The 21,156-nt window shown below is 33.2% G+C and overlaps 2 protein-coding genes across 2 annotated transcripts; both read right to left on the reverse strand.

The window, feature by feature from the left end:
* Window positions 1–334: 334 nt before the first annotated feature.
* Window positions 335–3,115, reverse strand: LOC128184805 (hemagglutinin/amebocyte aggregation factor-like). The gene is made up of 5 exons (XM_052854395.1): window positions 3,012–3,115; window positions 1,872–2,104; window positions 1,031–1,165; window positions 741–864; window positions 335–457 (listed from the first exon to the last, which is right to left on the reverse strand). Exons 2-5 carry the CDS (start codon window positions 2,092–2,094, stop codon window positions 418–420), a joined length of 522 nt encoding a protein of 173 aa, XP_052710355.1. The 5' UTR covers window positions 2,095–2,104; window positions 3,012–3,115; the 3' UTR covers window positions 335–417.
* A 2,218-nt stretch (window positions 3,116–5,333) lies between these two features.
* Window positions 5,334–19,421, reverse strand: LOC128182680 (5'-nucleotidase domain-containing protein 1-like). Its single transcript, XM_052851398.1, has 12 exons — window positions 19,247–19,421; window positions 18,405–18,493; window positions 14,058–14,129; window positions 13,588–13,700; window positions 12,297–12,385; window positions 11,504–11,585; window positions 11,030–11,204; window positions 10,408–10,493; window positions 8,532–8,650; window positions 8,261–8,419; window positions 7,554–7,728; window positions 5,334–6,805 (listed from the first exon to the last, which is right to left on the reverse strand). Exons 1-12 carry the CDS (start codon window positions 19,256–19,258, stop codon window positions 6,702–6,704), a joined length of 1,275 nt encoding a protein of 424 aa, XP_052707358.1. The 5' UTR covers window positions 19,259–19,421; the 3' UTR covers window positions 5,334–6,701.
* Between the last annotated feature and the right edge of the window lie 1,735 nt (window positions 19,422–21,156).

The raw sequence follows: 21,156 nt of genomic DNA on the forward strand, positions 1-21,156 counted from the left end.
GATCGAAACTAATATGGCGACCAAATGTTTTTATGAATTCATGTCAACTTTATTGTTTTGACGTTTTGTCACGGGTAATTGATTTCAATCGTTGCTGTCATTTTATCTGTACCTTTGATGAAAAGACATCAGTTACGAAAAGTTGAAAATTTCACATTATTTTATATCGTAATTTTCAAATTGTTCTATCTATCAGGGTGAACACTTACAAGTTTTGTTGAATGTGTTTATAAATTATAGAACACTATATTCGAGTTTTTTTTTAAAGTTTTACACAAAAAGACATAAAATAAACTTTAACTTGGAGGCTACTTTAAGCAAAGAGGCAACATGATTTCCATAGCAAAAACTTTTATTGTGACAAAACATGTTACACCAAAGTAAGGTATCTGGACCTGGGTAGGCTTTGCACCAGAGCTATACAGATCGGCAAATCTCGAACCTGAATCGCCTGTCCCTATAAAAGTAATGAAAATAAAACTTGATATACAGTGTACATGTATTAAATTAACAATTGGTCTTTCGTATCACGTTAGAATTTCTGTCCCTTTCTAAATGGTTTGGTTAAACTGACCTTCCATTGCTGCATATGTAGTTCCGAGCGTGATTCAAACAAGTATTAATTTCTTATATAAAACAACACGTATTACCAAGTATTTCATTTACGTATTTATTAGTATTTTATTTAGTATTAATAAGTATTTTATATAAGTATTTTTTTAAGTATAGTCTATACTTACTCCTTGCCGTTGTCGTGAATGCTGAACACACCTCTGATGACGTAACCATATGGAACATGGTAGTTGACATAGGAATCCCAGCCGTTCACATATCCGGTCCAGTGGCAGTTTTTGAAGTCAAGTCCTTCAAAAACATTCTACTACGTTAACATATTTAAATCACAATTCAATCTATAGTCCATTTTTTTATTTATATTACGATGCAAGACGTTTACGACGATGAAATAAATTTATCCGCCAATTTTCATTTTATTACAAGGTCTAAAAATAAAGGGAGAAAAATAAGCTACCTGATTGAGGAGAACAACACCTGAACTTGAATCTTCTGTCTTCATAGTTATTGCTGTGAATACTATGCATGCCGTTTAAATAGCCTTGGTTTGGACAGGTGTAGAGAATCATGGCATCATAGTTGTTGACATAGCCTGTAAAATATAAAGGTAAATTCAAATGGGGGAAAAGAAATTTTACTTTGTGTTATTTCCGACGAAAATTTAATCATGGAAACAATTGGGGGGCACAAATTTGCGATAAAAAGTAACATTACATATTGAACAATACATTATCAATAAATTCTCATTACGTTATGGTGCATGCACCAATAAGCGCATTTACTTTAACCGACTTTCCAATTTGAGAGAAAAATCAGTTTTGAAAACACATAAAATTAGTATCGTTTAGAAATTCACAATATCGCCGATGACATAACTTGTAATGGACCAGACCAACTACCACCAGCCGTCGATTGTTAACGTATATCACAATGAAAGTTACAGCGATAAATGCCGTCAATATTAGACAATTACAACACAGATGACAAAATAAACTAACATTACCAGATCAACTAACAAATAAACTTTAACATTACCAGACCAACCAGGCACGTAGCATCGGGGGAGGGGGGGGGGGACTTTTTTGCGCAGCAAAGGTGGAGTTAACTTGGAGTTGGCCCTCCCCCTTTTATGGGACCATGTAAAATAACTGAATTGTAAATAATGAAATCAACAGTTGAATTTAAAAGTATACTTTTTTTGCTTGTCAAGATTTTTTGGATGAGTCCCCCCCCCCCCCCCCCAACTTTCAAAAACGATGCTACGTGCCTGCCAACTGACAAATAAACTGTAACATTACCAGACCAACTGCAGGTCACCGATCCGCTGACGGCTGGGACTCGTCTGCAGTCAAAGTTGAAGCGCCTATCTTCTTTTTTGTTGCTGTGTGATGACTCAAAACGACTAACGAAGGACAGGTCTGAAGGACATTGGAAGTCGACTGGCTGATCGAAGTCATTCTTCCATCCCGAGACTACCACAAAAATCAGGACCACAAAAAACATAGGTACTAAAGACGTCATTTTGGTATACCTAAGGAAGAGAAAAATACTTAATGTCTTTAAAAATGTTTCAATCAAAATTGGATTAACAATTAGATATTCCTTGATGCATTGTCAGTAAAATTATGAAAGTTCTAACATTAGCGTCGATGAATGGTGGTTAAACAAACATTAGTGCATTTAACTTTCAAATTATCAAATGAATTTACAAGGATATATTTACATCTACCAAGCATAATTTCCTCTATTTCTTACGGAAACTTATAGTTAATTCATAGCACTATAGAAACAGCCAGACTGAAATCTACACGCCCTAATTATCGATTGGTCGAGATCTACAGCCGCTGAAAGTGACAGGACTGAAATTGACACGCCCTGTTTATCGATTGGTCTGAACCTACAGCGACCTTAGTAAAATCCCGGACTGCACGAAATAATCATGACGATGCCAGACTCAAAGTCTCACAGGAGACGATTTGGCTGTTTCTTTTAGCTAACGTACTTTTGTACATTAACAGAAATTTAGTGAATTTTACTAACTTTTCATAATCAGTTTATTAATTAGTTAAAGAAAGATGTTAATATAAACAATAAAATGCTTTCTTTGGTGATTCATGCGGGTTATGAAGGTAGCGATCATTGCAGGAAAAATTTACATAGCGGGTTATGTATTTTTCCTGCAATGTTGCTACCTTCATATCCCGCATGAATCACCAAAGAAAGCATTTTATTGTTTAAATATCCTTTTAACTTAAGATATAACCTTTAACTTTGTAGAAAGACTAAATAATGCGCGAGTTTTATACAGCATGAACATGTTACCTTGATATATAAAAACTAAGAAATACATGTAAATGCAGCCACAGCTTAAGTAATACACCCATTTAATGTATACGTAGCAATTATGTTCTGCAAAATATTCACAAAAATAAACTTACAGTATTCTCGTACTTCTGCTGCAACCAACCCCAATCGTCAAACCACGCAACGAAATCAGCGAACTCTGCACGAGTTTTTATAAGCGAAATCAGGCGGGAAATCCAGAGATGTTTTCAACAAATGTCCTTCACTAACTCTTGTCCAATGAGATCATCGTAGTAGGCGGAGTCAAGCATCGATCAACCCCCCCCCCCCCCCCCCCGTTCTATCTAAAAATAAATATAAAGACTTTATTTGTTCATTAATTATTGTATTATAGAACCGGTGTTTTTTATCGGGATTTTTTTTTTCAAGCAGCGAAATCCACGTATTCCAAGTACATGTATTAAATTAATTGCTACTGGCATGAGCGCTTCCCATCTAAATCAGTGTATACAAAATATGTACAATAACAGGCACGTACCATCAAGGGGGGGGGGGGGGGGGCAGGGGGGCTGCCCCCACCTCTCACTTTTTCTCGCAGCAACTAATTTTTTTCTAAATTTACACATAAAAAATTGAATTTTCATGGAGTCCCCCCCCCCCTTTTTGGGAGTATCACATGTAAAAATTTTTATCTGAAAATAAGGAAATGAGGAATGAAATTATAGTTAAAGACACCCCCCCCCCTTCCCCCCCCCCCCTCCCTCCACGGATTAGGATTTTGCATTTCGGAAAAATCAAAATTTCCTTTTTTTTTTCTTTTCAAGATTTTTTGGATGAGTCTGCCCCCATCCCACTTTCAAAAACGATGCTACGTGCCTGCAATAAAATACTTACATGTATCTCTAAACAATAGAATCATATAAAAGTTGTTTTTAGCTACAAAAAAAGGTCAGGCGAGACTCACGGATATCTAGGTTTCTACTTGTTCTACTACAAGCTCCCAAAGATGGTGTCTGAGAATTCAAGTCGAAATATTCTAGCCGATCAAACCAAAATCCATCAACATCATTATTGTTTTCCTGCGTTATCATTGTGATGCGGCATATTTAGGAAAATTAGTTAAGTGTGTTTCAAAAAGGGACTGCACATTCTTCTTTTTGAACCTGTAATGCATTATTTTTTCGTCAAGTAAACATAAACTTTGACCACATGTAGGTACCTGTATATACATGTAATAAGGTATACCATGTTTTGACCTTATATACTTACGGCATCCTCAAACAGTGTTTTATTTTACAAAAAGGAAGACCCGTCACTTTTTAATATTTATCAACTCATATCTCTATCTCTCTCTCTCTCTCTCTCTCTCTCTCTCTCTCTCTCTCTCTCTCTCTCTCTCTTGATGTTTAAACCCCGCCTAGTACGATCTGATTGGCGCAGATCGAGGAAACTTTTCAGGAGTCACCTTGCAATATTCACCTGTAGGGTGTATTCGATTCAATGACACGAGATACACGGGTAATTCGAGTTGTAGAAAGATGTCTGTGGACAACACTTCGAATTCTATTGTCGTTTAGATTAGATCACGTGTTTTTTCTGGACCCTATCATCAGTTTTACAGTAATACTCGCGAGAATGGGTTCCTTGGTTATAGCCTACTTCTTCGATACGGGGTGTTTGTAGTAAGGTAGATTGTATAATTTTAAAATACCTTACAAGGATAAACACTAAAGATTTCAGTAGATTTAAACTTCATAACTTTTAGATAAAAAATGACGCGTAAACAAATTTCGCTTCGCTTAGTGGACAAGAATATGAGGAGAAACAAAGAAGTATATATATATCTAGCGTCTTTTTCCAATATTTCGCCTTCACCCGTGTTTGAACTAAAATTTTGCCAATCAACCGTCAGATTTGTTGAAATCAACAACCACAGAGGTGAGAGACACACTTCAATTATGCGACTTAATGTCATACAAAATTATCAATAAAATGAACGTGCGTATAAATAACAAACTTAACGTTGAATTTAGGTAATTTTATAAAAGGAAATTCATGAGTTGTGGTAAAGTGAGTACACATTCTTGAGCGGAACTCAAATATAAAGCAAGGTTTTTACGTGAAAGAAAATTAGAATGGTGAATTTATGATTTCTATTTTGCAAATTGTCTTCATAGATGTGTCTGTAATGAGTTCCTGTAATGGTCCTGTAGATCTAATATATATAGCTACTTAAATAATAAACACTTGTATTAAGAAATTAATTATTTATTCCCATCCACTAAAAACAGCACACGAAATAAACACGGCTATAAAGCAACAAAGACTTGCGTAAAAGCGTCCAGAAAAAAACCCAACAGTATTCTGGAGATTTCAAAAAAGCTAAATACAATGCAATTGTATACAGAAAGTTGCGTCATATAACGGTTAAAAATAAAAGACGAATTAATAGAATAGATTCTCCAGGAATTTTTAATTGCATACAATAAAAAAAGTTCACTGACGATATATATTTTACAGAAATTTAAAATAATTCTCATATTTTTGATAGATCTGATATGGAAAAAACCAAACTAGACTAGATAAAATACAGCAGATAAAAAAATGGCCATCATAATGTTCTTAGTACAACATGTAGTAATGAAGTTAAGAAAAGCGATGAGACAGGTATTGTGAGACAGGTGTAATGAGACACTCACAGGTGTAATGAGACAGTTACTGGTTGATTGATGGACAAACAGTCTCAGCTTCTCTTGTTATATTCCGTTATATAATTAAGTCTTATGTATTCAATAAAAGAAGAATTATACTACCTATAATATGGGTAGCTTACATTCTTTAGATATCCTGCCAAGGTACACTATCACAGGAATGCTACAGTAAATAAGGCAAACTTTTCGTTTTCTTTGATGAAAAAGCACATACCCATGTTTTAGAATGATTTCTCCTATTTCAATTCTTAAATAGTCATTGTCATTTATGGCATATGTCTGCAGTTCAAGGTTTTAAAACATCATACCAATATAGAAACTTATGATTATATGGTCTATTCACAAGACACTTTGGTTGTACCTGAACAAAAATTCCTTCATTTATTTTTGTACAATAAACGGTTGGAATTGTTTTATATCATAAAGTCTGAGATCACATGAGCATGAACTTGAATGTAAAAATATTGAGGAAGAGCACCGTGATTAGATCACTTAGTCATACCTTTCAAACAAAGGGGTAATAACTACGAGGCATTTTAATATACAAAAAAACTAGTGATTAAATCACCACATCTAAATAAATTATATCAATACACGTATATCTCTTAACAAAAAGTTAATAAAAGCCACAGCTGAATTCAAAAGAACACTGATGTATACCTATACTATTAAATTATAAGGCAGGAATGAATTTACTGTACCAGGAAGGTCATCTAAACCAATCGCTTTGATAATAATATAAACTCTAACCTTTGGCTTGCAAGATGTAAAAATAATTCTAAACTGAACTAAAAACTACAATACAGTGTACTCGTAAATAACTTTTCCACATCTACAGGATATCGATACGAGGAATTTATAATCATAAATTGCAATAAGAAATTAGGTCTGACAATTTTTAAAGGAAAATAGTATCTTTTCTTTATCATTGCAATAAGAATTTACGGTACTTTCTTTTTTCTATTTTTTACTGTACGTGGTAGTGCAAATTTGACATATATAACCTTTAAATGATTTGACAATTTTCTAAAGAAACAATTTTTAAATGGTCATTAAATTCAGTCAGAGTTAAGGTTCCTTGATTTCCTTAGTTTCGGATGACTACAGCTGAAATCATATATCAGAAAGCAGTGGTTTAGGTTTGCCTGGGTAGAACCCGTCCGTATTGCCCACTTCAGATTCCTTGAACTTCTTATATCTGTGGTTGATTGGCATACCTATAGATAAGGGATTCATTTCAAACTTAAGTCATAAGATATATGTATTTATGTTATATATGTACAGAATACTGTGGTTTCATCAATATTCATTGAATACCAATTTTTCGTGGATTTTGTTGTTACGTTGTTCCACGAAATTAAATGTTCATTGTGGTGCAATTTCTATTGACATTTTGTATTGATAGGGACATTGCCCTCGAATTTACGTATCCTTGAAACTGCCATTTTCACTTTATCCACAAAAATTGATACCGTTGAATATTAATAAAATTACAGTAGGAAAAGAAACTCTGACAAGTGATATACTTCAGTCTTCATACAAAGAAACATTCAATTTTTTTCTCAACCAACTCATACTCTTTTATCAGTAATTTTTGCAACTAAGCGGGTATTTACTATACAGCAGGAGCTGATATTTATTAGTAACTTACCATCTATGTTCTCTACAGTAGGAACTGCTATATAGGTAACTTACCAGCTATGTATTCTACAGTAGGGACTGCTATATAGGTAACTTACCAGCTATGTTCTTTACAGAAGGGACTGCTATATGGGTAACTTACCAGCTATTTACTCTAAAGTAGGGACTGATATATATATATAGGTAACTTACCAGCTATGTACTCTAAAGTAGGAACTGCTATATAGGTTACTATCCAGCTATGTTTTCTACATTAGGAACTGCTATATAGGTAACTTACTAGCTATGTTCTCTACAGTAGGGACTGCTACACAGATAACTTACCAGCTATGTATTCTACAGTAGGGACTGCTATAGCATTGTATTGACTGATGATCCTTCCCCAGTATGTGTTCATATGTTTATCATGTTTTGGGTCTTCTTCTTCATGGTAGAAAAATGACCCCCAACCTTCAGACAAAATGTACTGCTCCTCTTCTGGGTCTATGTACAGGTCAACCTGTAACGATGATTGATTTTCATAATTTTTAAAGATACATTTAGCTTGGAATAAGATCTTGAAATAGATATTTCTCCTTTTAAAAATTCAGACTACAGGGTTTTTTTTTAACAAAGATTTATACTTTTGAAGACACTATGTTACAAGATGGCCACTTGAATATTTTGTTAAGTTGTTTTTATCAATCGATTTGGTTGAATATTGTCATAGCTCTGTGGTTATCATCATAGCTCTGTGGTTTAACTGATGGGCTTGTGGACCACAGATCACAGGTCAAAATCCGACTGGGGCTTTTGTTTATATAACTGGATCATTTTTTGAAAATCCTAAATTTTTATCCAAAATTGCATATTTTTTAGTCTACCTGACTTGTATACTTCTAATACTAACATCATGCTATCTTTCATAACCAAGTAATTTTCTGCTGATTTCAGGAACTATAAAAGGTGTAGTGATTCACCTTAAAGAAGTTTGACATGAAATTTAAATTTTATACCATTAACGGTAACCATATTACACTTTTCACCTTTACCTCATGTTTGGGGACTTTGCGTTTGGGTTCAAGTACATCTTTTAATCCCGGATGGTAACCCTCAGCCTCCATTTCCTCCAGGACCAGCACAACATCCCAGTTTCCATACACTTTGGCAGGAAAACTGTCCGAACACAGACAATCTCCAAAATAAACTACCTGAAAAAGATGGCAATCTGTAAATACATGTATGTGTATCAATAAAAATTAAATGAACATTGTTCACAAAAAAGCATTTATAAATAAAATAAAATTTATCATCTTAACAAACCTTTGGATCTGATTTTTTTGTTTGTTTTTCCAGGAATGTTTTCAAGTCTGGGTAATTTCCGGCAGAGTAGGTTTTCTTTGGCTCCAGTGAATCCACCTCCTTCCCTGTTACTCCTCCCTCTGTAACAAACATTCTGAGAGTGTTTCATAAGCAAAACAAAAATATATGGTAAAATTTTTTTTAAAGGAAAAAATCCGACCAGTTAATAAAAATGAGTCATTTAAATTTAATGTCTTCATCATTTGATGATCTGTCTTAATAAAACTCATACTGAACTACACAGCAAGTTTCAAATCAATTTCATCAAATCATGGTGTACAACAAACAGCAATAATGACTATAGTCTTTTCCGGTTTCATCGGAAGGGAAATAATAACCTCCTAGGATGTTAGTGAATAAGGCAAATATATAACTGGGTAAAAATACATGTAAAATGGGGCAAAAGTATAATGGTACAAAAATATTAAAGGGCAAAAAAATATACTTATTGTGGGCAATATATAATTGTACAAAAGGATAACAGTTTAAAAACACATATTAATTGTTAAATGGAGCAAAAATATAATAGTGCAAAAATGTAACAGGGCAAAAGCACTTACATAATGGGGGCAAAAATCTAAACAAGGGAACAGACGTCAACGTAACAGTAAACCAGTTTTTCTTTTGTGTGAACAGTATCCATAATCCATTTGTCATCCCTGAATTGATAAACAGTACCTATCCAGAGAAATGGGGTACTCTACATAATTATGCAATAAAATGAATAAATAAATAACTTATATGTAGTTCAACAGCTGGTATTTTTTCATAAATAACATCAAAATCAAAATCTAAATAAGGCCTAAAAAAAAAGTTGTGTGTTTAGGGTAACCCGACCTAACCTACAAAAATGCCCAGATCCTACCATTTTTAGATGTCTGTTTTTATCCGATTGTGAATTTTATATTATTTCTATTAAAAAATATGTTTTTAAATATGACACACTCAAACATTCTTAGGATTCATGCAGAAAAAAATATGATAAAATAAAAAAAAATCCCTACCTACCTAACCTAATTTTTTCATTAGTGTTACCCTAAACACACAATTTTTTTATAGGCCTAATATGCACATCTCTGATAAATGTACAATTGATCTAGCTGTCAAACAACAACTTCCTATCTTGAAAACTGGAGGAGTTTTCCTTACAATAAGCCTAAGGGTACTTTTTTTTTTTCTTATTTTAAAAATACTAAGTTCAACAGCTGGTATTTTTTTCATGAATTTTCAAAAATGAAAAGTAATATGCACTTCTCTATTTTATGTGCAATATGATCTGTAAAACAAAACTTCCCATCTTGAAAACTGTAGAAGGACTTATCCGTACAAATGGGGTACCCTTTGGGCAGCCACCTGCCCACCTGCCATTTTCACCGTTTCAACTTTTTACTTTGAAAACTGTAGGAGGATTTTTCCATACAATAGGGGTACCCTAAACGCAATTTTATGTGAAATAATTACTAAGTTCAACAGCTGGTATTTTTTTAATGAAAAAATCAAAATCCAAGTAACATGCTCATTTCTACAATAAACCTGCAAAACAAAACTTCCCATCTTGAAAACTGTATAAGGACTTATCCGTACAAAAGGGGTACCCTTTTGGCAGCCACCCGCCCGCCTGCCATTTTTACCGTTTCAATAACCAGATTTTTCCTTTGGAAAACCCGGTTATATGTAACAAAAATAACAAAATGAATAATATAACTGGAATATTAATATAACTGAAAAAAAAAATGCAAAAAAATTAACAGTACAAAAAAATAATGTAACACCACATGCACACAGTAAATGTGGAAAACCATTGATCATCTGAATGTTAGTATCATATCTATCATACCTTTGAATTTTTCATTCTTTGTGAAAAACCCTCCAGTTTTCTTTGCATAGGTGATGTAAATATCAAAATAGTTTTTCCAGTCTGACCTAAAATAAAATGTTATACATCATCAATAATAACTTTTTATTCAGTAGGTGCAAATTTTTGCACTTTGATTTGAAAAAAATATGTTTATTTTTTGCAACTTTAGAACAGATGACTACTGGCAGATAAATAACTAAAAACACTTTTTTGCAATTGAATTTTTCTGCATTTGGAATGAAACTGAAAAATTCTGCAAAAAATTAGTGTCCCACCTATTGAAATATCCAATTATACAGAATTTTGCTCAACACAGATTATAGTTTTGATAAATATTGTTATATGCAATAAGAACATATAACCTTGTATCAAGCTAGTGTTTAGACACCTACCTAATCTAATCAACAACCTGCACCTTTCCATCTACCTTTCCCCACCCAGGTATATCTTTTTTTTTTTTTTTTGTTGAAGATTGATCTTGCACTATTATTTGCACACCCTTAACAATCAATTTACAAACAACTTTTAACAAATTTTGTTCTTAAAAACCCCCCCAGAATATTGCAGAGTTGAATAACTTGAATATAGCCATTACACCTACCCAAGCACAGTTTCTACAACCATTTCAGCATATCTATTCTTAGAGGATGTCATTAGGAATACAACACGATTATCTCCCTTTAATTCCATCAGCCATTCTTTCACTCCATTACTGCAGGGCTGTAGATACTTTTCCGGTTTCTTTCTTACCCCTTCAAATAACAAGCCTTCCTCACCTAAAAAAGGTATGAAAAATATAAGGGAAAAAAAACATAGTTTCTCAGTATAATCTTCATGCAATTCAAAGATCCTTAATCACTGAGTAAGCTCTTTAACCATGAATCCTGTTTAGTCATTTTTTGTCATACATATGGTTTCTTATAGATGTGATATGTCTGTAAAAATCTCTTGTATTTGCTCACATCAGTGTGTCTGAGTTATATGGAAGTTTACTTTCCAACTAAACCACACAGATTATAGCAAACTTCAAAGAACTCAAGAATTCAGCAGCTTTCTCTAAATTAGGTGTTTATACCTTCAGATGGAGGAAAGTAAAAATCTCCAATGGCATCATAAACATCCTTAAAAAAGTCATACTTGTCATGCGGCCCTCCATTCTGTAAAAGAAATGATTGAATGGATGTCTTTTAAGTACTTATGTAATGAAATGGGTCCCCCAAAATAAACAATAAAATTCATGTAAATTACTGACACTCCAATAGAATGAATACAAAATGTCAATTTGATATTTGGTAATGTGTACAGGATTCAGTCTGGATAGGATATTATAAGATAAACAGAATTTACAGGGGAGAAGGAAGAATTGTAAAGTGGTTCTAGAGAAGAACATTGAAATGTAAAGAGTTTCTGGACAGACAGACGGACAATAAACATAAACTGATCAGTGTGTCTTGCTCAGGTGACCTAAAAAGTCGACATGACTGCTGGCTGGTGTCATTTAAACCAAGGATATATTTTATTTAACACAGAGAGATTAAGTTAAACTAATATATAAATATATCGAAATTCAGAAACATAAAAATGGAAAAAAATTTCCCTTTCATACTCTTGCTAGCATGCACTTTAATTAATTCATAAAATGTAAATGCATATCAAAACAAAACACTCCCATTATTATATCCCACCTTTCTTTAAAAAAGAAAAGAAAAAGAAAGAAGGTTTGCTTTTGTGTAGCAATACCAGTATGTTGTAGCTGATACACTGTAACAAGCCATGCAGTTGACTAAAATACTCATGCAACATAAGGTAATTATTGAACAATGTTTAATAAAATAATGAAAAAATAATAGCATATAAAGTATATATACCTCTTCATCTAGCACATCAACAATGCGAGCACAACATACAATAGCTGGGATGTCAAAATAAGTCTCAAAAAGTCGGTACTTATACTCCTCTGAAAGGCAGAACATTTACACAACTCTGAACACATTCATTACTCATGCATCTAGAAATTAACAATTACAAGAGGCACATGGCCCAGATTGCTCACCTGGGGAACAATAGGTATGATAAAATTAGCTTAATTGAGTCATCATACAAACTATCTGAACAATGTAGTATAACGCAGTAGATCCTGCATAAATAAAAATTCATTTTTTTCACCCTGGGGTCCGACCCCTAAGGAATCATGATTTTCACAACTTTAAATCTACACTACATGGGGATGCTTTTACGTAAGTTTCAGCTTTCCAGGCTTAGGTTAGTTTGTGAGAAGAAGATTTTTAAAGATTTACTCTATGTGTTTCTATGTAAAAGTTCGACCCACATTGTGGCCCAATCCTACCCACAGGGGTAATGAATTTCACAACTTTGAATCTACACTACCCAAGGATGCTTCCACAACACTTTCAGCTTTCCTGCATGGCCAAATGGTTTTTGAGAAGATTTTTGAAAATTTCTCACTAATTCGTAATTATCTTTCCTTGAAAAAGATGGTCGTCCTTAATTTTCACAACTTTAAATCCCCTTTGCCTAAGAATGCTTTGTGCTATGTTTGGTTGAAATTGGCACAGTAGTTCTGGAGAAGATGTTGAAAATATGAAAAGTTACAGACAGATGGACGACAGACAAAATGTGATTAGAAAAGCTAACTTGAGCTTTCAGCTCAGGTGAGCTAAAAATGACTGTTAAGACTTGTACAGTATAAAGTGGCAAGGCCCTCATCCCCCATCCCCTCCACCCACAATAATCACCTGTTATTTTCATCTCTTTTTTTACAAATCTGCAAACAATGTGGACTTTTCCAAAGGGTACAGGCAATTTCAAACCTGTCTGTGCATCTTGATGTTGTCAAATTGCGCAGGTTCATAATTTAAGGAGGCTAGATGGTCATTAAATTGATCTATTCTTAAATTTTACATAATTTTTTTTTTGTCATAAACTGTGATTTAATCAGTAAAAAATCTAAATATGTTTAACACCTTTAAAATGAGATTGTTTTCTAAAATTTTTTTTACAGAGCTCTTCTTATCAAGGAAATTCATAAAGTCTAAAAATGGCAACAAACATTCAATCCTCTTAAGAATGTTGTGTCAAGTCCACAATAGAGCACAGTCCCTTAAATTAATTCTAATTAAGCAACAAGTTTTTAAATACCTCCATGGAACTTAACACATCCTATAGCCTCTTCAAAGTGTTCCCATTGTAAATCTTGACCATACACAGATATTATCTCAGCTTTATCCATCATCCTGGTTCCATGGCTACACCTAATTGTACAAAAATATTTGTCACCAAAAATAGTCAGATTAATTTTCACCATCTCAAGCCAGCATATACAGTAATACATGCTTACAGTAAACTTGGTTATATTGAATTTACACTTACAGCTAAGCCATTTTCATAAAGCTTGAGATTGGTTTGAAAACTTGTTGGATGTGATGAATTATGTTTATCGGGAAGACATTCCTGGCACTTCGCTATAACCATGTTTTACTGTTTAGCTCTCCTGAGATGGGAGAAGATAGTATGACATTGATTGTAGTTTTCAACCACAAGAGAGAGAGAGAGAGAGAGAGAGAGAGAGAGAGAGAGAGAGAGAGAGAGAGAGAGAGAGAGAGACTTACCTAAGGATTTTCCCATCATGAGATAACTTAAGAATATTTCCTTTCTCTGTGTCAAGAAATAAACCTTTGCATCTGCAATGAGATTATAATAAATTTTATCACCTAACTTGAGGATATACCATAGTGAAATATTATTCAACAAGAGGCCCATGGGGCCACATCGCTCACCTGAGCAACAATGGGCGTTCAAAAGATATTGTGCCATATGGCCCTCGGTAAAATAACAAAAAAATAAATATTGTAAAGTATTCGAATTTTACACTTATTTTTGCATACACGTAATCTTTGACATTGTACCTTCATGAAATACTGTTTTTACACAGAATAAGAAAATCCTACGCAAGATATAGAACTAAATATTTGGTAGGGGTACAGTTATAACTTCTAATTCCATGTATTTTCGTTCTGCCCCCCTCCCCCACTTAATAAAGCGATCAAAATATATGAGAGCATATAGGTACATTTTTTTCCTCAACTACTTACTAGATATTGTATTTTTTTTAAAATATATAAATTATTGTATTTTATCAAAAAAATCCTACATGTATATATGTGAAGAAGAAAATTGTTGTTATATACAGCATATCATTCTTTAATTTTTTTGTGTACAAGTATTTAACATACTCTAATTCATATAGAATTTCTAATGATCAACCAAAATTTCAGCGTCAATCGTAGAATTATGAGCAAGATGAGCTCAAAATGTTGCTAGGTTTGAGTCATATTTTGTTCACATGAGTTTATTACATTCAGCTTAAGATTTTTAACTTGGTAATTACTATTCGGCCTTTAAAATGGAAAAAAATGAATGGCCTCAGATCTGTGTACAAACATAGAATTGTGAGCAAATCTCTGTATCTTGCTTATAATTCGAAGCTTAACACTCAAATATGGTAAGTAAATAGAAATTGTAAACAATTAAACACAAGAAACATATACACTTTAACAAATAAAGAACACAATTTATTTTTCAAAATGAATCATATACATGTATATTCCTACATATTTCCGTCAGCGATATTAAACTCTATTTAAACTGAATAAACTCGAGAAAATGCCGAGCATCGCAACAAAACATATTGCATTATTCTACCATTACGCAAAAGATGATACCGAATTACCGATAGCCTGATTGAATTGCATTTTAGTTCTTTCTTAATACATCGGATGTTGCTTAATTTGCGCAGGTAAACAAGAAACTGTTTGATTTACCGAAGTCTCTGTTTGATTTGATACGTAAAAATCAGGAAATACAAGCAACAGTTCACAGGTTAACGCAAAGCATGAATAAAAACCAAACGAAAATCACAACAAGCTAACACCACCGTCATTTGTGAAAACTGTCAACGCATTGAAATATTTAGCCTCAATTTACTTCACAAAATCGGCACCAATGTATTCTGCATGTTTCAAAGATTCCCTTCGTACACAAACTGTTGCACAACAAACAAATTCATCATTTTCAGATCGACCCGTTTATCATATAGTGTCATGGCTGCTTTAAACAAAAAACCATGTTTTAGAATTATGGAATACGAGTCTTAGTAAAATGGGTAAGCAAACCCGGGCCGGGGCAAAATAAAAGCCGGGGCAGATCGGCAATCGTCAATTCCAATTAAGCATAATTTTCAGCAATATTTACAGCGAATACAAATATACTGGTCAGTAAATATCTTGAAATTTTAATGAGATTGGCAGATCGATATCAATAACTGTCAGTCTTTTGTTTTGCCCTGGCATGGTCATGCCTACCCATTTTTACAAGACTCATGGATGCTATAAATTGCTTGAAACACGCATTTTCTTTCTTATCATTTTTGTAATAACTCAGATTTGAAACAGAATTAGCCCATAATTTTTGCAATTTATATTTTCCTTCCCATAAGGATTATTCATGCTAAATTACGTTGAATTTGCCTTAGTAGTTCTTGAGAAGAAGATTTTTTAAAATGCACCCCCCCCCCTTTTTTTTTTTTTTTTTTTTATACAGTTTTGAGGTTTTCTCCGCTTTCAATGAAAATTTTTCTTTCATTTCTGCAATTTATATTCATCTGTCCATAAGAATGCTTTGAGACAAATTTGGTTGAATTTGGTTAAGTGGTTTTAGAGAAGAAGTTCAAAATGTAAAAAGTTTACAGACGGACGACGGGCAAAATGTGATCAGAATAGCTCACTTGAGCTTTCAGCTCAGGTGACCTAAAAACTGAAACATTTGCTGTATTTGAGGTAATACACAGTTATTTAGTATAAAAGCTATCCCAAAATCGTGAGGTGAATACTGCACATCTAGTGTAGCTATATTATCATTAAATGAAGAAATGATACAAACTTTTGTTTAACTCAACAATATCAAGAAAATTATCTGTCATTTTAAGTGTATTTGTGTGACCACTCCCGGATGTCTGGTACATAACTAGGCGATGGTGCACGTTCATTTGGGGAATTAAGCTCAAGGGGAATAAGTAAATCACGAATGCACAAAGTCCAGATGGCAGGATATGAGAAATGTTTATTAAAGATTGAACGTTAAATAATCCAATCTACACATGCAGGTATAACAACATTAATGAGCAAGTCTTGTTCCTAACTGTAATTTAGAGAAAGGGGCCTAAACAGATGAATTAGAAATTTGTCTCCTAACACTCTACATGATTTCCTAGCTTCCCCCTACATCCTTTCAGTCCGAAGTCTCAAAGCTAACTCTCTCTAAAAGAACTAATGTACAAGAAATAATTTTCTCTATGAATAGCCCAATGCAAAGTAATTATCACTTAGAGCTAATCAAATAATTGAGTTATCAGTGTCATCCAAGTCAAAGTGGTTTTGTTTACCCTAACACCTATGAGTGCCCAGTGCCATGAGCAGTGTCACTGACAATAAAGATTAACAATTACTGTGAAATCACTAAATATTCTAGGGGATTAAAAAGTAAAGAACAGCTTGGACAACCTTTAGAAATAAATAATAAGGAATGCTTTAGATGTCAATGAGGAATTGCTAAGTATGGGAACATATAAGATAAGAATAAAGTAAGATAATGTAGACTATGAAAATAGATGCTAAAAGTTATCAAAAGTGAATTGGAAGTCATTTCACTGGTGATATTTGTTTCAAAAACACTGTGTTTGTCTGTTTACATGTTAATGATTTTTATCAATAATTACCCAGTTGGGATGACTTAACCTATGTACTCCATCAGGATTAAAATGGAATTAAAGTTCAAAAAGACAGAAATTACTGTGTTTTTTATTAATTTCACATGAAACTATTTCATGCAAATAATAGAACAAACAGGACCTACAATAAATTTATAATTATACAAAGATAAATTAACATAAAATTACTGAGCTGTCTAAATTTAAAAAATAATGACATGGTGATTTCGGTAAAAGGATTTACATGTAAATGCAATAACATTAATTATAAACTGAAACAAGAATTGCATGGGCCACATTGCTCACCTGAGCAACAATAGCCATAATAAATTCAGCTTAATGGAGACATATAAAAATATCTTGACAATCTAGTAGAAAATATGTATAAAATGTATGTATAAAAAGATTTATGTTTCTTTCTCAAGATATTCTTATGTTAAACATTGAGCCCCATTTGTAACAGGATGACTTTATATTCATATCAAATAATTAACATTGGAGTTTATCAAAAACCAAAAGTAGGTTTATTGCTTGAACTTGTCATTCAAACACCAAATAACGGAGTTACTGCTGCAACGCATCATCAAAAGCCAAGCGGTGAATTTAAAGCTACATCAGCTATATTGAAGACTTAATAGCTGATTCATAGCTACATACGCATTATTCAAAGACCAAATAGCAGATTTAATGTTGAAAAGCATCATTTCAAGCCAAAAATAGCAGATTTCTAGCTGCAACAAGTCATTCAAAGACCAGGTAGTGGATCTATCGCTAAAACACCTCATTAAAAGACCAAACAGTTGATTAATCTAACAGTCAATTTAGCTGTGCATGTTCTTCAAATACCAAATACATGTACTGATTTCAACATATCAGTTACTTAAAGATCAAATTGGTTTTTCTGAAGAAGATTTTTGAAAGGAAACAACAAATTTTCAATAATTCTTCATAATCTTGCTTTGGAAGAAGATATGGCCATTTATTTTAATAAACTTGAATGATTGAATCCCCTTCACATAAGAATGCTTTGTGCCAAGTTTTGTTGAAAAACAGTCAAGTGATTCTGGTGAAGTCGAAAATGTTAAAAATTTACAACGATGTAAACAACGACAACAACAGGCAACAGACAAATTTTTATCAATTGAGTTCACTTGAGCTTCCAGCTCAGGTGAGCTAAAATATTTTAACTCACATAAAGTCCTTGTGGGTACAAAGGTTGTCCTTGATATTTTTGCTATATCCCCTCTTGATTAGGAGTTCACATAAAGTTTCATAAATAAGCTGAAAAAAATATTCATATCTATTCAATTATGGAGTTTTTACAAAAATATTTTTCATACTACTTTTGACATGATGTTCATCAATGAACTTTAGCAAAAACAAAAAAGTGAGATGGGAATGGTAAAAAGAATTTCTATTTGCTGGATCAGCATTGCCCCATTACATCTTTCTGACTTTCAAATTTATTATCATATTAACAAGAAAATTTAAATATCGAAGTGCAAATTTAAAACAAGTAATATACACTGAGCTGAAGTGAATACTGTACTTCAAGGGTAGCTAAATCATCGTATTGATAGAAAAAAAACCCAGCATTAATTATTTTATAATAATATGATTTATCGACAAATTGATACAGACATATCAAATTCAGTGTTTTTAAGCGAAGACTTTAGTTTGAAGACATAGCAGAATAAATTGAGAGACGTGATATTTTATTAGACGATCTATTTTTAAACCAATTATATATGTACAGAAAATCAAATGTTATATTGACCTCTTAGGTATCGTGCAGGTGAATATAACGTTGTTTTTTCCTAGATGGTTGGACATAAGCCAATCAGAGGGCTAGGAATTCATGAATCACATATTAGTCAATATTATCTCCGTGTAATAGATAAAGGTTTTCATACTTGACGCATTTTAAAAAAGAAAAATGGTAATTTAATGCAAGGCAAATACAATTCAATAAAATATATCTTAAAGACGTCCCTATTATCTATATCCAGCAAATGTTGAATTTTTTTAACCCACCTCTGAGTGCATGCATAAACATGCACGTAGGGAAACGAGTATGTCGGGTCAAACAATGCACTGACGCCACTAACATTAGCCTACTTCTTCAAAAATTAAATCTTCTTTTCTAGTAATGTAATCAATGATTTGACATTTGTGCACCATATAGATATATTTCATCGGAATTGTTATCTAAACTGTTGTTGCTTGCAATAAAAAAAAAAAACATCGATCAAGTTTCATATGAAACCGAAAGTAAAATTATCACATGCTTTTCACATGCTAAATAAAAAGAGAGAAGCCATGTTATGGGTATCCTTACATTCATCAAGTTAACCAGTTTGTATTTTGCCAACGTGTTATCCAAATCAAATCCAATTGCATCATAGTCCGCCAAACAAAAATTCCGGTCGTCTGCATTCTTCATCGCACCGGTCAAGGAGAGCTCGGAACTCCGAACCCGATGGAAATTTCTACCCCTGAGACGTTTAGTAGGAGGCCGACGCACAAACCGAAAGTAATTTTTCAACTAGAGCAAAGCTCGTTGCAAAGCAACGAGTGGGTTTTCCGCTAATGTCGAAAGCAACGCTAGAAGTACGTCTAAGAAGCAGAGTTCTTAATCTAGTAACAAAGAAACCTAAGTACAAAAAGATAAAAAAAAAATCGAATGATTCTTGGTACAACTTAACATGATCCGAATGTTTGTAAGTACGACTTAACCAAAAACCCTTAACCATTTCAAGAACGACTTAACAAAAAATACCAATGTGTTTAAGTACGACTTAACAAATTTGACTTCATTTTAGGTACAAGTTTACTTTACCTGGAACTAACATCTTTTTTCTTAACCCAGAATGCAAAATTAAAATTTATGTAAAAAATCAATTTTGTTTAAAACATAATTCTGAGCAACTTTTCCTCTTCACTGCTTTTCAAAAGGTTGACCTTTCGTACTGTGTGCTCATTGCGTCATTAATTGTCAGAAACTTATCAATGTTAAGTTTACTTTACTGTACTTCTGTGAATATTTTCTATGTAAAATTACTATGAACCAGACAACATTGAAATGGTGAACATTTCAAAGGGCCCCGCTTATGTTATTTCAGAGAATTCTGCTTTGACCTTGACCTATAACTTGAAATTTTTCCAGCTGGCATAGAACTCTTAATTCAATTTCATTCCCCCTAACATACATGCATTTTTGTTCAATCTGACCAAGATTAAGCATATTTGGAAAATAATCTACTATTTAAAACTAATTTTAAAAAGATCTGCTATGACCTTCACATTGACAGACTTGGTTCAAGGTCACCGCACGCCATTTACCAATAAACTCTGTAAAGGTAAAATATTAGCCAAATAGGGGCTAAAAGGAGAGTATATCTATGCTCTTAAAATATGGATTTTTGTGTGATCTGATATGACCTTGACTCTTCATCTACAAATATCATTCGAGGTCATTGCATACATTTTGAACAAAGGCATCATGTGGGTAAAGTATGAGGCTGAATGGAGCAAAGGGAGAGAAGATATACTCCGGACAAGGATTTTTAAAAATATAATTCTGATATGACCTTCACAGTTTCTTTTCACTGAAAATAGGTTCAAGGTCACTACACACCCTTTCACCCTTTACTCAAAACCTCTGCTTATGTGAAGTCTGAGCCAAATAGGGGTTAGTAGAAATTATATATGCTCTCAAAAAAGGATTTTTGCATGATCCGATATGATCTTCACCCGTTACCTAGAAATTTCATGCAAGGTCACTGCACATCGTTTAACCATAGAGACACTCTGTGAGTATTAGCCAGATTGGACCAAAGGGAAAAAAGATATGCCCCAGACAAGGATTTTATGTATAAAATTCTGCTATGACCTTAACCTTATACCTAAAAACATGGTTCAAGGTCACTGCACATCCTTCAACC

Source organism: Crassostrea angulata, chromosome 5 (assembly GCF_025612915.1).
Source record: "Crassostrea angulata isolate pt1a10 chromosome 5, ASM2561291v2, whole genome shotgun sequence".
NCBI classification, from domain to species: Eukaryota; Metazoa; Mollusca; class Bivalvia; order Ostreida; family Ostreidae; genus Magallana; species Magallana angulata.